Genomic DNA, 21,374 nt, shown 5'->3' on the forward strand with positions numbered 1-21,374 from the left:
AAGTAGTCAAAACCCTCCTCTTCACCTCAAAGACAGTCCGTCTCTGCTCCGAAGAACTCCTAGGGTCAGACAAATGAGTTATCGGGGCTGAAGGAATCTCCAGAGCAGAAGGAAGCTCTGAAGTAGAGGTAGGAGCTGAACTCACCCATGCCGAAGCCCCCAGAGGCAGTGTCGGATATGATGAGATCCGAAAAGTGTCCGCTGACCTGATCGGGAAGTGTCAGGTCCTAGAGGTCTCCTACTCTTACAGCACAGAGGCACTCATAGCAGATATTAGATCCAAGGAACTTATGGGTCCTGGACCAGATAGCGACACAACCTGGATATCGGAATCTTCTGGCTCCAAAACTGGAGAATGGATCAGAGGTGGAATGGACACAAAAGAGAGAGATTGAGTCTGATCAGATTCCTTTGGGCTCGACCCAACAGTAGTTTGGCCAAAGCCAGTGTCTTCAAAGGTCTCTCTACGACCCTATCCACATCTTCAGTGGAGATGGGATCCAAGACAAAACTTTTTCTATGGAGGGTAATCGGCTCCTGTGTTTACGCTCCGTAGTAACAATCAATGTCAATAAAGCTGCCCTCTCCAAGGGAGCCTTGGAACCAGGAGGAGAAGTCTGCTCCGATGGTGTCTTCAGATTCGATTACTCTGGAGCCTTCTGCTTTGGCTCCAAAGAGGACATCAGCTCCGAAGAAACTCTTTTGGTTGGTTTGTCAGAAGTTGAAGATTCAGGAGATATAGCCTCAGAGAAAGACGTCTTTAGAAGGCCTTTCAAAATAAGCTTGTTTCTATGTCCCATTAATGCCCGTTGGTTAAAATTGTGGCAAATGGAACAAGACTCTTGCAAATGAAGAGGCCTCAAGCAATATACACATAAGATGTGTGACTCACTAAGTGGCATCTTCCTTCATATTTTTTGAAGCCTAAAGGCTTACTATCTTGTTTTTGCAACATAATTAAATGGAAAAATGGACAGAAACAGACAGTCACTCCTAAATTAGAAGATAAGTCCTCTAACTTAAACCGACTTAAAAAGACAAAACTCACACACACGAAAGATAAGGAAGAGTCTTCTAATTTAAAGGAACAACAAGGTAATGTGTGTGTGTGTGTGTGTGTGTGTGTGTGTGTGTGTGTGTGTGTGTGTGTGTGTGTGTATATATATATATATATATATATATATATATATATGTGTGTGTGTGTGTGTGTATCACTTCACCTAAAAAATTTCACTGAAACCCATTTCACTGAGACCAAATCACCTTAAGTTCATTTCACTGAAAGTTCATTTCACCTAAAACTCATTTCACTAACAAGCAGTACTCTAAGGCAAGTCAAAGGTATATGTCCTTTTCCCTACTGTAGTGCGATCCTGGTGTTAGCATATATAGTTAGGTGGGGTGTGTGGGGTGCAGCCCCCCCACTTATATTGGTTTTATGTTGTCTGGTTTTGTTTTACATTATTTGGTCAAATCCAACTAGGTGGGGGGATACACCCCCACCCCCCAATGTGGGAGGTTGCACCCCCACCCTCCTAACTATATATGCTAACACCAGGATCACACTACAGTGGGAAAAAGGACATATACCTTTGACTTGACTTAGAGTACTGCTTGTCAGTGAAATAAGTTTTAGGTGAAATGAACTTTCAGTGAAACGAACTTTAGGTGATTTGGTTTCAGTGAAATGGTCTTTAGGTGAAGTGATACGAATCCATATATATATGTATATGGATCCCCTTCACAATACCGAATTACTGAATGCTCGAAATTCAGTAACTTGAGACTGTAAAGTTGAAAATGCAGAAGCGCGAATCTGCATAAGCGCAAATCCAAATATCTTTAATTCGCGCTTATGCATGTCAGCTAAGGGACGGGAAGTGTGTGAGTTGGGATATTTTAGAGAAGTGAAGGTAAGTGAGTGTATGTGTGCGTTTTGTAAGTTGTGCGTGTGGGTTAGGGTAGGGAGGTGGGAGTATGAGTGTGAGTGTTGGATGCATCTGTGCATGTGTGATGTGTTTGTTTGTTTGTGTTCGAGGCAGTTTAAAATGTCTGTGTGGTGGTTTTTTTTTTTTTGTGTGTATTAGTGTGATCTCGGAGTTAGAATATATAAGTAGGGGGGTGTGGGGGTGGCTTGTCCCCCTGCGTACATATAGTGTAGGGCTTGCAGTTTATGTTATGTGGGTTGTATGGTGTGCATCTTGTGTGGTGTATGTGTTCTGTATGCTCGGGGGGGTTTGTGCTTGTGGATTTCGGGATTTTTGTTGGTTCGACTTTATAATTTTGAGTTACTGAATTTCGAGCATTCAGTAATTCGATATTATGAAGGGGAACCATATATATATATATATATATATATATATATATATATATATATTATATATATGTTAATTTACTTTTTTGAACAGAACGGAAGAAGAAAGAGAAAGGAACATCTTCTAATTAAAAAACGGATGCTTCTTAGATGCCCTGTAATTTAAATTGATGTGAAGTAAGGGAAAATAACAAGAACAGGGTAAAACACTAGTTAGAAAAGGATTTTAATTAATATTGGGAAAGGATAGTATAATATAATATAAAATAATCCCAGAAAAAAGTTAAAACACTTGGCCCAGAGCTATGCATTCCAACCTCTTCACTGTGCAGCAAATGAGATCTGAGGTAATTACACGGTTGCATTATGGTTAAAGAATAAGGCCCACCAGCTTTCCTGAAGACCTCGAGCTTGGGATATGGCCAAGATGGATCCAAAGCATAGGATCCGACACATCAGTGAGAATAATGACAAGACTGACAACACTTGTTGTCAGATGATACTTGTTGCAATTACCATTGGATATAATTAAGATTTTTTTCAAAAGGCTGATATTTTATATTTGTCAAATACTAGAAAAAATGTCAACTTACAGTGAGTAAAGAGCTGTGTGTGGTTGGTGCCCTGTACTTTATAAACAATACACAAGTCCATATAACCTCAAACGATAAAAATACCTCTTCCAAGGAAAACAGCTGTTAAATTATAAGTACTCCTGTTATGAGTTTTGACATGTTTCATGTTTTAATCAAAGCGAATGGCATATTTGTTACATAACTCTAGGTTCTCTGGATCTTGTGATGCAAGGTCATAGTAGATGAAATATGACTCCAGCTCAACAATTTTATAAATTCAGAGTCACACAGTTAGGCAATGGAGGTTGAGGGAATCAAACCTTACACCCCTGGACCACAGGAAACAGCTCCTTACCAGCTCGTTAATCCTCTAAGCTAACGATCACCAGGCTTACAACTGCTGAAAACTTGGTGTAGCTTAGGTCACTTTCCAACAAGAAGGACTACAGACATGCTTTATCTAAATAGTTACTGTTCAGTACTGAAAGTCATAATAGACCAATGTTAATCTAACTGCTCATTTCATTTACTTAACTGGCTATATCCGGCTGAGCTAAAGGCACTTGTCAGGATGACCTGCAATAATAACTTCCATAATACAAACATAGGGGCCATTTCTGTTTCTTCATTTGTATGCACTCAGGCTGTACAGCATGTTTTTTAAGAAGATGCAGTACCCAGATGAAGCCCAGGAGGACAAAACCTCAAGGCTAGCAGCAGAGAAGTGTTTTAACAACAACTGTGCTACGCATAATGGGCATCAGCTGTCTGGAACCCAGTTATCACTAAATTCTCCAATCAGTTCCACCTCTTCTAACCCATCTCCCACTGTGTACTATGGGGCAATTTTACCTATGAAAAATGTTGGTTTCTGATAGAATTTTTAAAATCCTAGTTTCCTCTCCTATACATTTCCAAGTCACCTAGTGTCTCTGAACCCTGTGAGATGCACTTTTCAATTAAATTCTTCTTCTTTCGGCTTTTTCCCCGGTCAGGGGTTGCCACAGAGGATGACCTGTCCACTCATGATTGGCAGTGGAGTTTTATGGTGTCGAGTTGCCAGCCCAGCGCCCAACCTTCCACAGAAGGCACATGTCCAATCCACCTACAGCATGTCTTTGGGATGTGGGAGGAAACCGGAGCACCTGGAGGAAACCCACGTGACCACAGGGAGGACATGCAGACTCTGCACAGCAGGCACCCCAGCCGAGAATCGAACCGGAGAACCTCTTGCTGTGAGGTGGCAACACTAACCGCTGCAGCACTTTTCACTGAACTACCTTCCAAAATTCAGAATTTTTCTTAATTAACAGGGTGAGTCGATTATTTGGGAGTACTAAAATAAAGGAGAGGCCAATACTCTTATATTAATGATTTATTTTAGACACTGCTTTTTCTGATCACAAAAAAGGAATGCATTGCCTTTCATTCTGGTGCACAGAAGCTGCATGTATATGCCCATTTCTTAAAGACATGCAAATGACTCAAAAAAGAAAAAAAAGGAGATATAAAACTAACCAGTGAAAATAGATGCCCAAATTCTTGCTCGGAGAGAAAAACCTGTTCTCAAGATAATAGAGTTGGCTGTAATACTCCATTAGTAGTTCCAACCCAGCTTCATTTCGAGTTGGTGTGCGCATTGCCTGAAGGAAGCAAATGAAGAATAAATTTTAGCGGTCTTAAGTGAAAGAGTGTGGCTTGGAGAAAAATCACACTAAGTGCTCAAAGCAGTTCAATAATCTAGGCACTTCACATGGCTTCAATAAATCTGTACCAAGAAATATCCCATTCATATGAAGGAGAATGCACACAAATCTCCTTTGAAGATTAGAATAATACAACTAAATAAATAGTATTCATTTGTTAGGTGACAAAGTGATGCACCGATCATAAAGGGTCATTTAACAACAAAAATGTAGCAGGCACATCTGAAACTTCAAAATTAATATCACAAGTAAGAGTTTAACTGGTAAAACTAAACAATATAACATATAATTCCAATACAAAAGTAAAATAAATAAAAATGTTGAACTTTTCTATTATGCAAACACTTTTTCAACAGCTAAGAAGGTCACACACCACTCAGAATCCAATTTTAATAAATAAGATACAAAATCCAAGCAAAATGCATCATACAGCCACCACTGTTCAAGAAATGTGCTTCAGATGGACGTCTGCTAACAAGGACAATGTTTATAATGTAACTATTTTTCTGCTGACCCCTATTGCCCAACTGGAAATTTACACATCTGTTGTAGATGCATGGAATGGGGAGCTTGGCTCCAGCAATGCACTACTAGCATAAACAATGCATCATTATACAGGGTCCACTTTTAAATTTCAAAATACCAAAATCTCGAGTTTTGATATACCGAGCTCAAAACATCGAGACTTTGGTATCTCGAAAGTTAAAAGTGAATGGGAAAAAAAAATAAATAAAACACAGCTAAAATAATGTTTTTGCAGGAGAGCAAGCCTCCCTGCACCCCCCACACTCCCCCTACTTAAATATACCAACTCCGAGATCACACTACAGTGAAGGGAACAGTAATGCTCCCATTCCATTACCGTTCTCTTCATATCTTGGAGGTGGTATATTAAAGTAGAGGGGTGTGGGGGGTTCATGGGGGCTTGACCCCCTGCAAAAACATTATTTTACTTTTTTTTGTTCACTTTTGAATTTCGAGATACCAAAATCTCGATGATTTGAGTTCGGCATGTCAAAACTCGAGATTTTGATATTTCGAAATTTAAAAGTGGGCCCCATTAATACATAAATTTCAAAAAACACAAACATTGCAGACAAATACAAACTGATACAAAAGACAATACTAAAGACAAATTAAGTAATAGGTGTTATACAAGCTTGGCCAAAAAGATGAAAGGAGTAGTTGTTTAAAAGCAAGTCAGTCATATACCGCATGCAATACAGCTGGCAAATTGTAGATAAGTATGTGTGATAAATCACATCCATAAATATTTTGTATGAATTTATTTATCTGTGTTTGTTGACTGCGAGATTCTCACTAGACATAATTCATTTTCATGGAAGGACTAGAACGAAAATCTTCAGCATTAAGACAACACACAAAAATATGCAATACAAATAAGGAATGTTTCACAAATACTGACAAGAGTTTTAACAGTTCACTGCCATAAAACAATGTCATTTTTCAGCAGAGTGACAGTGATAACAATCATTCTGGATCTATGGCAATGGGACTTCGACACTGCCAAAAATATAAGACAGATCTTGCATCACTGAAGTTACATAAAAAAAAATATATACATATATATATATATATATATATATATATATATATATATATATATATACACATATATATATATATATATATATATATATATATATATATATATATATATAGGTTGGTACTAGGCTATCAGCCCTAGGGCCTATATAAGCCTAGCCATAACAATTCCCTTGGCTAGTTCTTCCCACACTATTTACTTCCCTGGACCCCTGTCTAGCAGGGTGACTGATGTGATCCCTGGGGTGAATTTCCTTTCTCCCATCCAAACGTCAAGGTTCCTTTTGAAGAGGGCCAAAGAGGCACTCTGCTTCACATGAATGGGCAATCTATTCCAGAGTCTGGGGAGTCTCTGGGTCAGGAACCTATTCCCTCCAGCATGTTTTGTTTATTGTGATGACAAGGTTTAGATCCCTGGTGCGTGTGGCTCTGAGGGATTGGGATTTCTTTAAGTGTAGCATGTCCAACTGCTCTGGATTTGACATGGCCTTGTATGTTAAGCAGAGATCGCCTCTGAGTAGACTATATGCGGCAGAGTACAGCTGGAGTTTTTTAAGGCGGTCAGCGTAGGGCATCTGCTTTAGGCCTGTGATTCTTTTAGTGAGGTATTTCTGCGGCCTTTCCAGTTGTTGCAGATGTCTTGAGAGGTACATACCAAACGGGGCGTTGTATTCTATATAATGGGTCTAATGAGGGATGAGTACAGTGGGACAATGACCTCCTTTTTTCTGGATGAAAAGCCCTTAGTGATGAGGTGTGCTACATAGGATTTCCTGACTGTTGTGGCGATGTAGTTATCAAAGGTGAGACCACTGTCCACCTGTGTCCCTAAGTCTCTTACTTTCGGTGTTTAGTGCACTGCCACCTATATGGTAATTCACGGATACATGTTTTTTCCCAAAGGGGATAACTATACATTTCTTGGCATAGAGCTTGAGCCCATGGCTCTGACACCAAGCATTTGTTTCTGTAAGACCCTTTTGTAGAATATCCACATCATTTGGGGATTCAATAATGGCTCCCAGTTTGCAGTCATCTGCGAACTTTGTTAGCTAGAGTCCCTTAGTGTTGGCCTATACTTCAGAGAAGTAGATGACAAACAAGAGCGGTCCCAGGACTGAACCCTGAGGTACTCCACTTGTCTGGAGCTGGATTTGGAGTCTGCTACTTTTACAGTGTGGGTTCTATCAGTAAGCCAGTTAGTAACCCATTGGGTGACGTAATAATTAATGCCCAGCTTAGTAAGTTTATCTATGATTCCAGAGTGGGGGATGATGTCAAAGGCCTTGGCAAGGTCTAGATAGGCTGTGTGGACCACCTTACCCTTGTCCATGGCTCTGGAGACTGATTCAAAGAAGTCAATCAGGTTCAGGAGACAAGATCGGCCCTTCACAAACCCAAACTGGGTGGGGTCCAGCGTTTGAAGGTTGCCAATGTCTTTGTTTATAAGTTCCATGATAATACGCTCCATGGCCTTACAGATAAGGCTTTTCAGACTGATGGGACGGTAGTTTCCGGGATCCAAGGTGGATCCCACCTTGTGGAGGGGGATAACTGTAGCTCTGTGCCACTCAGTGAGCACGAAACCTGAGGTGAGGTGCCAGTTGATATTGTAGTTCATGTAGTACACAGCCCGGGATGTCATCTGGTCCCATGGATGCTGTATTCTTAGCTTTGGAGAGTGCGTTTTTTTACCTGTGCGGCCGTTATTACCGGAATTTGGCAATCTTCCGGTATTGAGATGGGCCATTTAGGGGGTGAGAGGGGGGTGAAGTTGGCACTAAATCGATCTGCCAGGATATTGGCAATATCCTTGGGATCAGTATATTTAATGCCATTCTGTTTTAGCTCAGAGCAGATCTCAGCATTGCCATTTAGATTCTTGACATAGGTATAGAATGCCTTGTGGTTGTCTTTGGAATCTTTGGCAATTTTATTTTCGTAACTAGCTTTGGAGGATTTTATGAGGGATCTCAGTTTCTTACTGAGGCTGGTAAGGGAGTTTTTTGCATCCTGGGATTTTCCTCTTTTCTGCAACAGTTTCTTCCTTTTGTTGTAAAGTTTGTTTATGGCAGGGGACCACCAGATTGGCTTCCTTTTTTGGATGACAGCATCTTGGTTCTATTTGGGATGGCACGATTTATGCATGAGTGGATGTGCTCGTACAGTGCCTTAGTGTAGGATTCAGCAGTTGAACTTTCAGTTCCCGTCTGCATGGGTGTCATGAAGTTTGTCACTTCTGACTTGAGTAGCATGAAGTTGGCTTTGGAGAAGTTTTTTATGGAGGTTTCCTTACTGGGAGGTGGGGGTGGGATGTGGATGTTAAGGGTGATTAGCTTATGGTCAGACCTGACTAACGAGGAGGTGACCATAGGTGTGGAGCATCGATTTCCCATGTTGGTAATGACCAGGTCTAGGATACTGGAGGCCCTGGTGGGACTATGGATTAGTTGATCCATGGCGTTGGAATTTATGAATTCCAAGAACCGTTGGGCAAAGGTGTTGGTATACGAGTAGTTTTCCCAGTTAATGGCAGGGTAGTTAAAATCACCCAGTATTTGGGTGTTCGGTTCTATCTTAATATTTTCCAGTATGTTTAGAAAGCTGTAGTGAGAATCTTGCGGTATGGTGGGGGATCTGTAGCAAGCTACAATTTGGATTGCAGTCTTACCTAGTGTTAGTTGCACCTGGAGAATTTCAGACACATTGTGTTGGGCAACTAGCCTGGTGGTGTGAATATCCTTGGTGAATATTGACACTCCTCCACCTTTAGTGTTTTGGCCCTGGTTTGGTGGCCGAAAAGTGTGGTAAAAGTTGTAGCCTGGAATTGCAGGGGTGCTCTCTGGAGCCTTGAACCAGTTCTCAGTTACTGCACAGATATCGATGTTCTCCATTTTTAGGAGTGCCTCGAGAGAGTGCATTTTGAGGTTTAGACTTCTAGCATTACCTTCAGATTTTGCATGCTTGTACCTTTTACGGTGGTGGTTTTGTCCTTTGAACTTAGGGGTGGCAAGAGCCTTAGCCAGTAACCTGAATCCCAAGGGTGACAGGTGCAGACCATCTCTGGCAAAGCATCATGGTCTGCCAATCATGTCGTCCCAGGCAGACAGATACTGGATCCCCTTTGAATGACACCAGAAGCGTAGCCAATTGTTAAAGTCAATCATTTTGTCCTTATATCGTGGTATCACTCAGGGTGAAGGCAGGATGCTACTCAGGGCTAGGGTCATACCTGCCTGGGCCACATGATCCGAGAGCTCTTCCATGTCTCTTTTCATGTAGTCCAGGGAGGTACGTCTCAAGTCATTCACTCCAACATGGACAATGACAGAGTCATATTTGTACTTGTTGAGGAGTGACATGAGTGCATGCGTTGTGGCGGATCCTGGCACCCGACAGGCATCTGACTGTAATTTTCTCCTTGTTCAACCTGGTGAGAGGGACATCAGTGTGCCAGACTATAGAGTCACCGATGACTAAAGTGTTGGGTACATTGTCTTGCCTTAGGGGTTGTTGCTGGGTGGCACACTGGTGTTGTGAACTATGTGATACTTTGGTTGTGATTGGTGTTTGTTTGTATTTCAGCTTCAGAGGTCCTTGTTGTTTGGGCATGTTACAGTTAAGGGCCTCTGCATATGTGGATTTAGTGTTGCTGTATGTGGGTGTTGGTGGTGTGGGTTTAGAAGGGCTATGTGTTGCTTGAGGTGTAGTGTGGGTGTTAACCTTCTCCACTTGACTGTCTAGCACAATCTTGGGTGGAGAGAGCTTTGCTTCCATTTTGGTTATGTAAGTGCATGTCTCACAGGTTGTAGTGTTGGATGGTAGGAGGAGAGGGTTGTCTGTGTACATGAGGCAATTGCTGCATTGCCCCAGTATGCCCAGATTCACCAGGTGGACAGGAGAAATCACCGGAAGCTGACCCTTGAACATGCCTAGTTTGGTGCTTTTTTTTTTTTTTGTAAAGAACAGGAGCTGTTTTCCCTTACCTTACCAAGTTTCTTTGCAATTATAGGCTGTTTAGTGCCTACTATTAATTTCTCCTTATTAACAAGGAGAGTTGAGTACTTGTATCAGTTTAAGGCTTCCTAGTGCTTTCCAGCAGGTATTAGAGAAAGTACTAGTCACAGGGTTGCTTAAAGGTAAGACAAAAAAAAAATGCACACTGCAGTGTGCCCTAGAGAAATTAGATGCGAGATATATATATATATATATATATATATATATGGATACACTAGACAATCTCGATGTACTGAAATGTCGAAATTCAGTACGTCGAGACCGGACAGTGGGAAGTGCAGTTAAGCGAAACTACACTATGCCGAATCCAGAAATGTCGGCCGCTATTGTGGTGTCGTGTTCGTGACGTGTGGTGTGATTTGTGGATTTATCTGGAGTTTCAGGTAAGTGTTGTGTGTTTGTGGATAATGGGTAGGTATTTTAGTGTGTGAGTGTGTGCGGTGGTGTTTGTTGCGTCTTTATGTGTTTAGTGTGACCTCGGAGTTAGAATATATAAGTAGGGGGGGTGGGAGGGGCACAGCCCCCCACATGGGGGGTGCAGGAGGGCTTGCCTCCCTGCTTATAGGTAGGTGAAGTGTGTTTTGTTATGTTTGTTTCTAAGGTAGGAGTATGTGTGTGTGTGTGTGTGTGTGTGTGTGTGTGTGTGTGTGTGTGTGTGTGTGTGTGTGTGTGTGTGTGTGTGTGTGAATGGTCGCGATTGTAGTGTTCGTGATTGTGGGTTTTCATGTATGGGTTTTTTCGACTATTCAGTCTCAAAATACTGAAATTCGAGTATTTTGAGATTGTATAGTAAATCCATATATATATATATATATATATATATATATATATATATATATATATATATATATATATATATATTGTAGTTAGCAGCAGACACATTCAGACAGCTGAAGGCTAAATTAGTGGCCTGCAAAGACAAAGATTGAAAGGAATGAGAAACACATAAGTTTAATGAAGGATGTGGTAAAGTAGGATACAGTTTAGATAACAGTGTAGCTACCATGACAAGACTAGGTACAGAAAAGTGGTTAGTTAGGACACTCCAAAGGAAGAACAAGAGAAGAGTTCACAAAGATAATGGCAGATAATTCAACATTTTAGACATGATTACAGAAAGTATACATTTTATGAAACAATTTTGAGCAGTAGGAGGTTTACTCAGGGGTGAACCTTATGAATGAAGTTATGGGTAGCAATGTAAAATTATAAATGGGGGAATTAGCACAGATTTAACCGTATGATACAGGATCGAGTGTGCTTGCCTTGTCTGTAGTCTTTTAAGCATACTGGGAATTCTAGCCATTATGGATATTTCAGGTACAGTGATGTAAAGGAGGCTTGCAGTGAAACTATTATTCAAATATAACTTTCTTGCATATATGCATGTCAGCAAGAAAGCTACATGCAAGAGCAGACTAGGAAGACAGAAGATCTTAGCTGTGATTATTCTGTTATGCCGTTTACCACAAAGAACACAAAACTTCTTTTCAACATTAAAGGTGAATTATTCTCCTATTGATCAAACTATAGATTCTAATTATTAATGACGTTAAGAAGCTTGAAAGTTTGGGCAACAATGGATAGGATTTTAAATCTGTAGCAGATTTAGGTGTCATTGAGTTTAAGTGATAGTTTTCTTTTTGCTTCATTAATAAGACCAGAATCAAATCATTTTTCATATGGGTAGATGATGATTTGTATTTACTTCATCTATTCGAGTATGTGAGTAGTAAATGGTGAAGTTACTTGCATCTCCGGTAAAAGTGACAGAGCTACAGAATTTACTTTTCATCAACAAATATGGACATGATACTAACCAGGATAACCTTCAGATACCGCAAAGGGAAGGAGGCGAAGTAGTGCTCCTCCAACTTAGGTCTGGTATCTTTCTTGGAGAGAGCCGCTGCAGTGTAGGCTCAAGCCAATCCACAATTGAAGATATGCTGAAAAAAGATTTATGGTGCTGAAAGCCTTGCAAACATCAAGGAACCTTATGGATTAGCCAAGATTAAGGTTGTTTGAAGGGAATGGGTAGAGTAAAAGAGTAATCTCTACTGTAAAAAGGACGAAAGCCATGATGAACACAATAGAAGGATCTTAGGAGTTGACAGACTGTAGAAGCTAAACATGTATGCATGTCTCTTATTTCCAACTCCTGAACAGGAAGGTGCAACTGGCAATAAATAAATAATAAAAAAACTTGGGTTTCTAGGTCCATAGGCTGTTACTATGCTTGCAGTCAGGGGACCTACGAGGAGACTAACCCAAACTCCCAGTTGCCTCAAGCGCTGCCAGGTTAAGTGACTTCCTCAAGGTCGTACAGTATGCAAATGAGGGAATCAAACTCTGTACCACAAGAACTACAGTTCACAGCCTTAGCCCTTTGCACCAATCATTTTTCCAGATGTTAGGAGATAACACTCTGTTAGGAGATAACACACCTAGCTACAGCGACTGAGAAAGACAGATTTAAAAAGCTATGATAAAAACAGACATCTTCACATATTCACTCACATATCAGAAGGAAGTATGCATACAGTCAGAGATGATGGTCTCAGCTTTCCTGATCAGTTTACAGATGTGATATTGTGGAACAGGAGAGAATGTAGTTGCAGGAGTACAACTGCATGAGGAATACAAGGGGACATGTGAAAGCTCATGAAGGAGGTGTATACACACATGCCAGAGTGAGGAATTTTTAATTTTGACTGCTATTACGAGACAGTCCCTTACTGTAGATGAAGACAGTTGAGTAAATGTAAGAGGCAGGATAAACAGTTTTATGAAGATTAAAGTGACTCAAACTACATCACTTAGAGACATCATATCCAAACACAATGAAACCCAGATGGATTATGAGTTTTTAATGACTGGATGTACTTATGTTTCACTGTCAGCTAATGTCAGGTTTGTAGAGATCCAATTAAATATGGAGTAACACAGCATTATTACAAACAGTGCATGTATTTACGTGAGTGCTGTATTAATAATGGAAGGACAGGGACTAGGATGTCACACCAAATTAGTATATTTTCTAACACCGATGATAGATGCATCTGTACCAGTGTCAGAGACAACATTTAAAGATCTTTCTTCTTTACTTGAGGGTATAGACTGTGGATGATTTCACTGCACAATAACAATAATAGCACACTAATAATACCCATTTGTTAATCAGATGGGCCACTGGATGCTCGGTCCCTTTTCAGGAACAACATGGGAGCAATGTCTGGTTAAGTGACTTGCTCAAGGGTTAAACAGCAGGCAAATGAGAGATGAGGGAATCAAACCCCGTACACCAAAGGAACTACATCACACAGCCTTTATTCTTTGTACAAACTGCAGAAGATAGTTAATTGACAGTGTGAAACCATAAAATGTGTAGATAAAACAAAAATTATAAATTGGTTATTGCATGGACTCTAGAATGGAGCACCTATATGTGGACACATGAGGGAAGTGTAAAAGAAGGCAGAAAAGTACAGAAGAGACCAGCAGAAGCCTTAACACCAGGGATGGACTAAGCTATAGTGGGTGGACTGACCATGTGATTAAACTTAATGGCTACAGTCTGAGAGAAGAGTAACCATCTAGAGTACAAGGTCATGCATCTTAAGAAGGGAGGGTGGCTTGGGTGGTCAGAGAAGCAGAAGCTACTCATAGCCTACCTCAATTAAAAGGACCAATTCAAACCAGCTAATCTGTTTATTCTGCAGGTTAAAAGTTTTTTTTTTCTGATGGATTTAGAATCTGGTTCCCTAACAGCCAAGATGGACAAATCCATTTTCTGGATTCTTTCCAACCACCTGCAAGTTTAAGGAGCCTGGGACAAATGATGATATAGGTGTCTGTATGGAAAGGGGTACCTTTACAATATAGTCCCACATTTTTCTAAGATATTTGATTCAAGTTACCGAACCCTTCATTGGGTTAACAGTAGAGGCAAGTTAATATCCTGGCAAAGTGACTTTCTGATACTGTTGCTGGTACTCACACTATGGAAGCTCAAAGATCACAATATCTGGCCTTGGTTATGTTGTGAGAGCAGAAGACTGTATTAACAACCCTACATGGGAGAAAAAAAAAAGAAAAACTGCACTGGTTTATGAGAAAAAACAATACTATAATTACTTGATAAGGAAGACAACAGGTTTACCATTTCACAGTTTTGACCGTCAGGCATGCAGACTTGTAACTTTCAAGAACCTTGCCTGTTGTAACCCCAATTACGCACACACACACACACACACACACACACACACACACACACACACACACACACACTATTATGAAAAATGTTGATGACAAATTTCTAGAGACTATAATGGGAAGCTTAGTCCATAAGCTAGAAAGGTTATGTATAAAGCAACTGTCACATTCTTCTGTTAATAGTAAAAAGTAAATATTAGTAAGTTCCCTCAGCTAGTATTAACTCACACATTGATACATTCTAGGCTTAACCCTCCAAAACGAACAGAGTTGACAGTCTTGAATGCAACAGGTAATGGTTACATTCAAGTAACTAGAATGAAGCATAATGACAGCTCCTACAGCATTTCGAAACAGTTGTTTCTAACCAGTTCAGTTTTTATAAACTTTTGGAACCTATCCATGAGTCAGTTAGCTAACCAGTGTGTTACAAAGGGGTTTATGCCTAGTTCCATAAGTTTGTTGACGATGTCTGTTGGGGTATTGTATCAAATGCTTTAGCCAGATTTAGGTAGGCAGCATGCACCATTTTCTCCCCATCCAAGGCTTTAATGACCTTTTCAAAGAAGCTCACCAGGTTCAGTAAGTGTAACCTTCCTTTGACAAAGCCAAACTGTGATGGCTGTATTGTCTGGAGGTCTCCTATGCCCCTTGCTGATAATTTCCTTGACCATTCTATCCATGGATTTGCAAATAAGACTAGTCAGACTAATGAACCTGTAGTTTCCAGCATCTGTTGAAGGTCTTCCCTTACAAAGGGGGATGACCTTCACTGTTCTCCATTTTTGTGACACAAAGCCTGTTTTAAGACTATAGTTAAACAGCAACTCCAAGGGTCCGGATAAGTTGTACTTTAGACTGTTCAAGAGGCATCCAGGATGTTATTAGGGCCCATGGTGGCTGTGTTCCTGGCTTTAGCAAGTACAGCTAGTACATGCACCCTAGTTATATAGCTGGAAGGGTTATGCTTGAGGGTATTTCTTGTGGGCTGGTTGGGGGTGAGAGGGGGGATAAAGTTGAAACTGAATTTGTCCATTAATCACCAGACTCTCTGATTGTGGTGCATTAACCACCAATTCAGCACATTGCTGTGTGTGGCCCTTGAGGTTTCTAACATACCTGAGGAAGGCCTTTTGGTTTTCTTTCACCTGGAAGGCTATCCTAACCTCAACCTTAGCTTTGTTTGATCTGATTAACTTCTTAGTTGCCTATTTAGTTTGATGAGACCATTTTTATCTTTGTGAACATTTCCCTTCCTGATTTTTGCCATATTTTTTCCTTTTGTTGTATATCCTATTTAATTTGGGATGCCACCAGGGCAGTTTATTTTTTGGGCTAGTTCTGGACTTCTGGTAGGTACAGTAACCCTGGTGCAGCTACTCACATGGTCGCACAGAGTTTCTGAGAGCAATTCAGTGTAGGCTGCTGTGTTCTAGGGGTTTGACAGGGCATTGAATTTTGATAAACCATTACTTAATAAAAGGTAGTTTGCCTTGAAATAATTCCTAACTGTTACTAGTTTTCCTAGGGTTCCAGAGTTAATTTTGATTTCAAAGGTGACAGCTTTATGGTTGGACCTTACCAGGGAGGAGAAGACACTGGGGGGATGCAGTGCTCTCCCATATTTGTGAGTATGAGGTCCAGTATGCTGGAGCCTCTAGTGGGCATATTCACTATTTAGTCAAGGGTGTTTGCATTTTTGAAGTCCAGGAATCTCTGTTCCTGTAGAATTGAGGTTGTGTACAATTCCCAGTATACAGACATATGGGGTGTTAGATTGGATGGTATTTGTCTCCAGATGGTCCAGGTATGCACTGTGAGCTTCCTGGAACATGGAGGGTGACCTACTGTTGGCAAGGATATGGTACAGGATTTTGTCTATGGTGATCTGCATTTGGAGAAACTCCAGTGCATCATCCTGTTTGACCACTCTAGAGGTATGCTTGTTACAGATGTATACAGAGACACCTCCAGCTTTAGCCTTTGTCTGTACAGCTACTGGTCTAAATATGTGGAATCTTGCACTGCCAGGGAACTCTCTGCCACTTTAAACTATGTCTTAGTAACTGCACAGATGTCTATGTCAGTAGGGCTTGAAGAGAATGCATGTTTTGTTTAGGTTGCTGGCATTGAGAAGTAATACCTTGAAGTTCAGTTAAGTTGATTTTGATATCAGTAGGTTTGTCAATTTGGCATTGCCTAAAAAAGGCACTATGGAGGCCAATAACGTTTTAGCCGGTATTTGAAAGTCTAGAGGGGATGGGTGCAGACCATCCTTGGCAAAGCAACTTGGTCTGTTAACTACATTGTCCCACGCTGACAAATATTGGATTACCTTAGAATGACACCAGAAAAACAGTCAACTGTTGAAATCAATCATCTTTTGCTCATATTGTGGCATTGTCCTTGGTGATGGTAATACATTGCTCAATGCTAGGCTCATACAGAGAGCTCCATAATGTCTCTCTTCATGTAATCCAAGGAGGTATATTTCAGATCTTTTACACCTACCTGGACTATGATGGAATCATATTGGTACCTGTGGTGTAGTGACCCAAGAGTGTGTGTGATTTGGCAGATCCTGGCTTTAGAAAAGCAAATAACCATTATCTTCTCCTTGTTCAGCCTAGTTAAGAAAGGCTTCAGTATGTCTTACAGTGGGAGTCCCCTAGGACAAGAGTCCTAGGAAGTGTGTTTGCTTGCCTTAGGGGCATAGTGTTTGGGGATCCACTGAGAGTGACTACATGTGTGGTAATAGGTGGTGGTGTTTTTGAGTGCCTTTGGGCTTGCTGAGGCATTGCTTTGCCAACGGGTAGTCTAAGCGATCTTTGTTGTTTAGGGTGATTGCTTTCAAGTGCCACAGCATGCATTACTTTATGTATGTGCTATGCCCTATGTGAGGTGGGTGTTTGTGTGTGGTTTTGACAACATGATGTGCACTTGTATGTGCGAGTTTAGCCTCTAGTGCCTTTGTGTAAGTACATGCTGTATCTGTTTTTTTTAAGGATTAAGTGTATCAACATGCCCATAGCCACCAAGATGGCTAAAGAGAAGTTAGGAAATTGCATATCCATGCTGTCCAGTCCTTTGATTGGTAAGCTACAAGGGGGTAGTATATTGGTGTTAGAAGGCTATTAAGGGTGCTTTGTTGGTTCAGACTAATAAGGGAGCTTTACTGGGGCATATTATGTTAAACAATACTAAATTCTACTAAAAAACAATACTAAATTCTGCTGACTTTAATATTTACACAATAATGAATTTGATTAAACCTATTAATATTGCCACCAAATGCCCAGATAGCTGTTTAGGCCTGCCAGTAGACAAGGTATTTGATTTATATTTATTGCCTTAGAGGGCACAGTTTTGTGGACCACTGTATAGGGAAAATGTGCTTTCTATGTGTTTGCTACTGGACAGGGAACTGCTAAGCATTGCTTCGCAGTGAGCACCTCCATGCAAACGTACCAAATTTATAGCATCACAAAAAAATGAAAACAAACTAATGAGCCGTATGGCCAATAAAACAACTGCACTATGAGCCCTTTTGTGTGTTTTCCAACTCAGACAGACAAGGCACATGCCACCTGCCACAAGGTGAATAAACCCAGTCTCCCTAACATAAAATCACAATAGAAGAGACCCACAAGTGCAGTGTTACCACAAACCAATTAAACAACTAGCTGGAAATCCCTTGCTGAAGGCGATTTCAAGACAGTCTTACAGCAGTAACTGTGAGATGAAAAGCAATATTTTTTTACAAAACAAAAATACAGAGAAATGCACAAATAAAAGCAGGGAACAGTAGCAATCACTCAAAATAACTTAAACAAGTGCAATTTAGTACTCAAAAGTACTTAGCTTTGCCTGGATGGCACCGGATACAAGTAAAACACTTCTGGAACTCAGGGGCTATGATGCCAAGCATTGCTGAGCTCTGGGGAAATGAGCAGCAGACAATATGTAGTAAAGGAGGTTTACTAAACAGCAATACTGGTTTGCTGGGTGGCACTCAGTATCAGAGATCTATCATGGATCTATGGAAAACAATGGGTGGGAAGAGAACTTGAATAGCTTACACAACATACAATAGCAATGAAAGAGGGGTGGGAGGGACTTTTGTAATCGGGTTACTATAAGGGCTGGCTACAGAGGGAAGTTGTGTACTCACCATAACGTTCTATCTGAGTAGGTACTTCATTTGTCTGCAACCTGTGGGTATCGGATCCAACCTCGGATCCGAGCCGGCAGCTGTACTAGCTAAAAGATCCGAGCTCCTGGCTCCTCCCCTTTACCCATAATCCCCTGCTACATGCTCCCTTTCCTCAGATCGAGTTTGCTTAATCTAACAACTAAGACCCTCGACAGAGGACCAAGTTCATAGGTTCATAGGTTCATACTAGGCTATCTGCCCAAGGGCATTTATAAGCCTAGCCCAGAGTTTTGTGGCTTTCGCCACCCCTTTAGTTTGAAGGATACTCTGCCCATTATTTTGCTGTGCCTCTGTCAAGCAGTGACACTGCGGTAAATCCCTGGGGTATATCTGCGATCTCCCAACCATTGGTCAAGATTTCTCTTGAACAAAGCTCTGCCTCACATGTACCGGGATTTTGTTCCACAGCATAGGGAGTCTCTGGGTGATGAATCTGTCCCTCCAGCACGTCCTATTAATAACCGTGTCTAGGTTTAAGTCTCCCGCCCTTGTAGTTCTGAAGGATCTAGATTTTTTGAGGTGAAGCATGTTCATCAATTCCGGGTTGGACATGGCCTTGTATGTCAGGCACAGGTCACCTCTGAGCAGACGGTAAGCGACTGAATAGAGCTGGAGTTCCTTCAGTCGGGCAGCATAAGACATGTTTTTGAGACCCTTTATCCTTTTGGTGAGGAACTTTTGGGGCCTTTCCAGTTGCTGCAGGTGTCGGGTCAGATACATTCCGAATGGGGCATTGTACTCAATCATTGGTCTGATGAGTGATGAGTACAGTAATGCCTAAACACATGAAACAATCTCAATCATGATCAGGAACCACAATAATGGTTAGGGGGCATGGAGGGGGGGTCGGTTGCAGACAAATGAATTACCTACTCAGATGGAACGTTATGGTGAGTACATAACGTCTTTATCTGAAGTAGTTACTTCATTTGCTCTGCAACCTGTGGGACAGAGTCCCCAGCTACCTAAAACCTTGGGAGGCCCTCAAGGAAGGATATTCCGAAGCACCGCGGAGCCAAAGAAAGCCCTACTCCTGGATATCATATCCAATTTATAATGAGAAATGAATGTATGGGAAGAGGACCAAGTAGCTGCTGAACATATGTTGTCCAGGGGAACCCTGGACCAGAAGGCTGCTGATGTGGCTATGGATCGTGTTGAGTGGGCATGGACTCCTATAGGAGCAGGTTTACCTGAGGCTACATACGCATGAATGATGCACTGTGAAATCCAATTTGCTAAGGTAACTTTGGTAATAGCTCTACCCAGAGCAGATTTGGCAAAGGACACAAACAATTGATCAGCCTTGCGAGTATCCTTCGTCCTGTGCAAGTAAAAACGTAGTTGTCTATGTACATCCAACTTGTGTAATTTGTATTCCCCTTTGTTCTGAAAGTTGGGAAAGAACACTGGTAAATTAATCGACTGATTAATATTCGACTCCAAAGCCACCTTTTGTAAGAATGAAGGGTTAGTCCTGAGAGACACTCTATCCCTTTGAAAGATTAGATAGGGGGGTTTCAAGCAAAGGGCTTGAAGTTCCGAAACCCTCCTGGCTGAAGTAATAGCAACTAGAAAGGCTGTTTTCCATGATAAGAACTTTAATGGAACTGAGGCGGCAGGCTCAAAAGGTGGGCTTGTCAATGCTTGTAAAACCAAAGTTAGGTCCCATGGTGGAACCACAGTCTTAACTGGTGGTTTCAATAGAAAAATACCTTTCAAGAAGGTTTTGCATATCTTCGCAGAAGCTAAAGATCCCAGCCCATCCCCTACATGAAAATGGGAAATGGCTGCCAATTGTACTTTAACTGTAGATGCACTGGCTACTTGATGAAAAATGTGTGGCAGAAAATCAAGAACCGCCGGAATAGGGACGGTAAAGGGATCTAAGCCTTTGTCCTTAGCCCAGACAGAAAAATGCTTCCATTTACTACTGTTAATTTTCCTGGTAGCAGGCTTGTGAGCCGCTACTAGAATGGCCTTTACTGCTGATGAGATGCCGGGAGTCCTTGCCATCAGTGGAACTGGATCAAGCAAGCCGCGAGCTTGAGGTTTACCAGGTTTGGGGGTTGCAAACCCGCAGGATGCGAAATCAGATCCGGAATGGGATCTCAGATCCATGGAGGAACTACACTGTGAGACTGCAGAGAAGGGAACCAGATCTGGCGAGGCCAGAATGGGGTTATGAGGATAATTCTGCTCCCCAACCGATGTGCTTTCTGAATGAACTTCATCATAAGAGGAAGGGTGGGATAAGCATAGAGGAGACCGGGTGGCCAAGCATGAACCAGAGTGTCTCTGGGGCTCTCCCCTGGTGGGGGAAGTATTGCGAAAAACTCACTGCACTTTGTGTTTGACGGAGAAGTGAAAAGATCGCAGCAAGGTAGACCCCATTTGAAGAAGATCTGTTTCACAACCAATGGTTTCAGAGACCACTCGTACGGTGTGAGGATCACGCAACTCAGTTTGTCCGCCAGAATGCTGGACCGACCCGGAATGTGCGTTGCTACCAGAAAGCAGTAGGTAGATATCGCCCACTCCCAAACTCTCAAAGCCTCCCGACAAAGAGGATACGATCTGGTCCCTCCCTGTTTGTTTATGTACCAGACTACTGCCATGTTGTCTGTTTGAACCACAATAGTTCCTAGAAGAGGAAGAAGGTCGTGGAGAGCTTGCAACACCAGAAGGACCGCCCTCATCTCTAGGACATTGATATGCAAAGAGGTCTCTAAGGGGGTCCACGTGCCTTGGACGGTTCTTCCCAAAGAATG

At 41.5% G+C, this 21,374-nt stretch overlaps 1 protein-coding gene across 1 annotated transcript in view; it reads right to left on the reverse strand.

Annotated features, from left to right (window-relative positions):
- RHPN1 (rhophilin Rho GTPase binding protein 1) overlaps positions 1 to 21,374 on the reverse strand; it is a 1,554,789-nt gene that overhangs the window by 708,307 nt on the left and 825,108 nt on the right. Inside the window, exon 6 of the mRNA XM_044067337.1 lies at positions 4,408 to 4,532. Within this exon, the coding sequence (XP_043923272.1) occupies positions 4,408 to 4,532 (125 nt within the window). The remainder of the gene's footprint in view (positions 1 to 4,407; positions 4,533 to 21,374) is intronic.

The sequence above is a fragment of the Protopterus annectens genome, chromosome 3.part1 (assembly GCF_019279795.1).
Source record: "Protopterus annectens isolate FY-2018-M chromosome 3.part1, PAN1.0, whole genome shotgun sequence".
Lineage (NCBI taxonomy): Eukaryota > Metazoa > Chordata > Ceratodontiformes > Protopteridae > Protopterus > Protopterus annectens.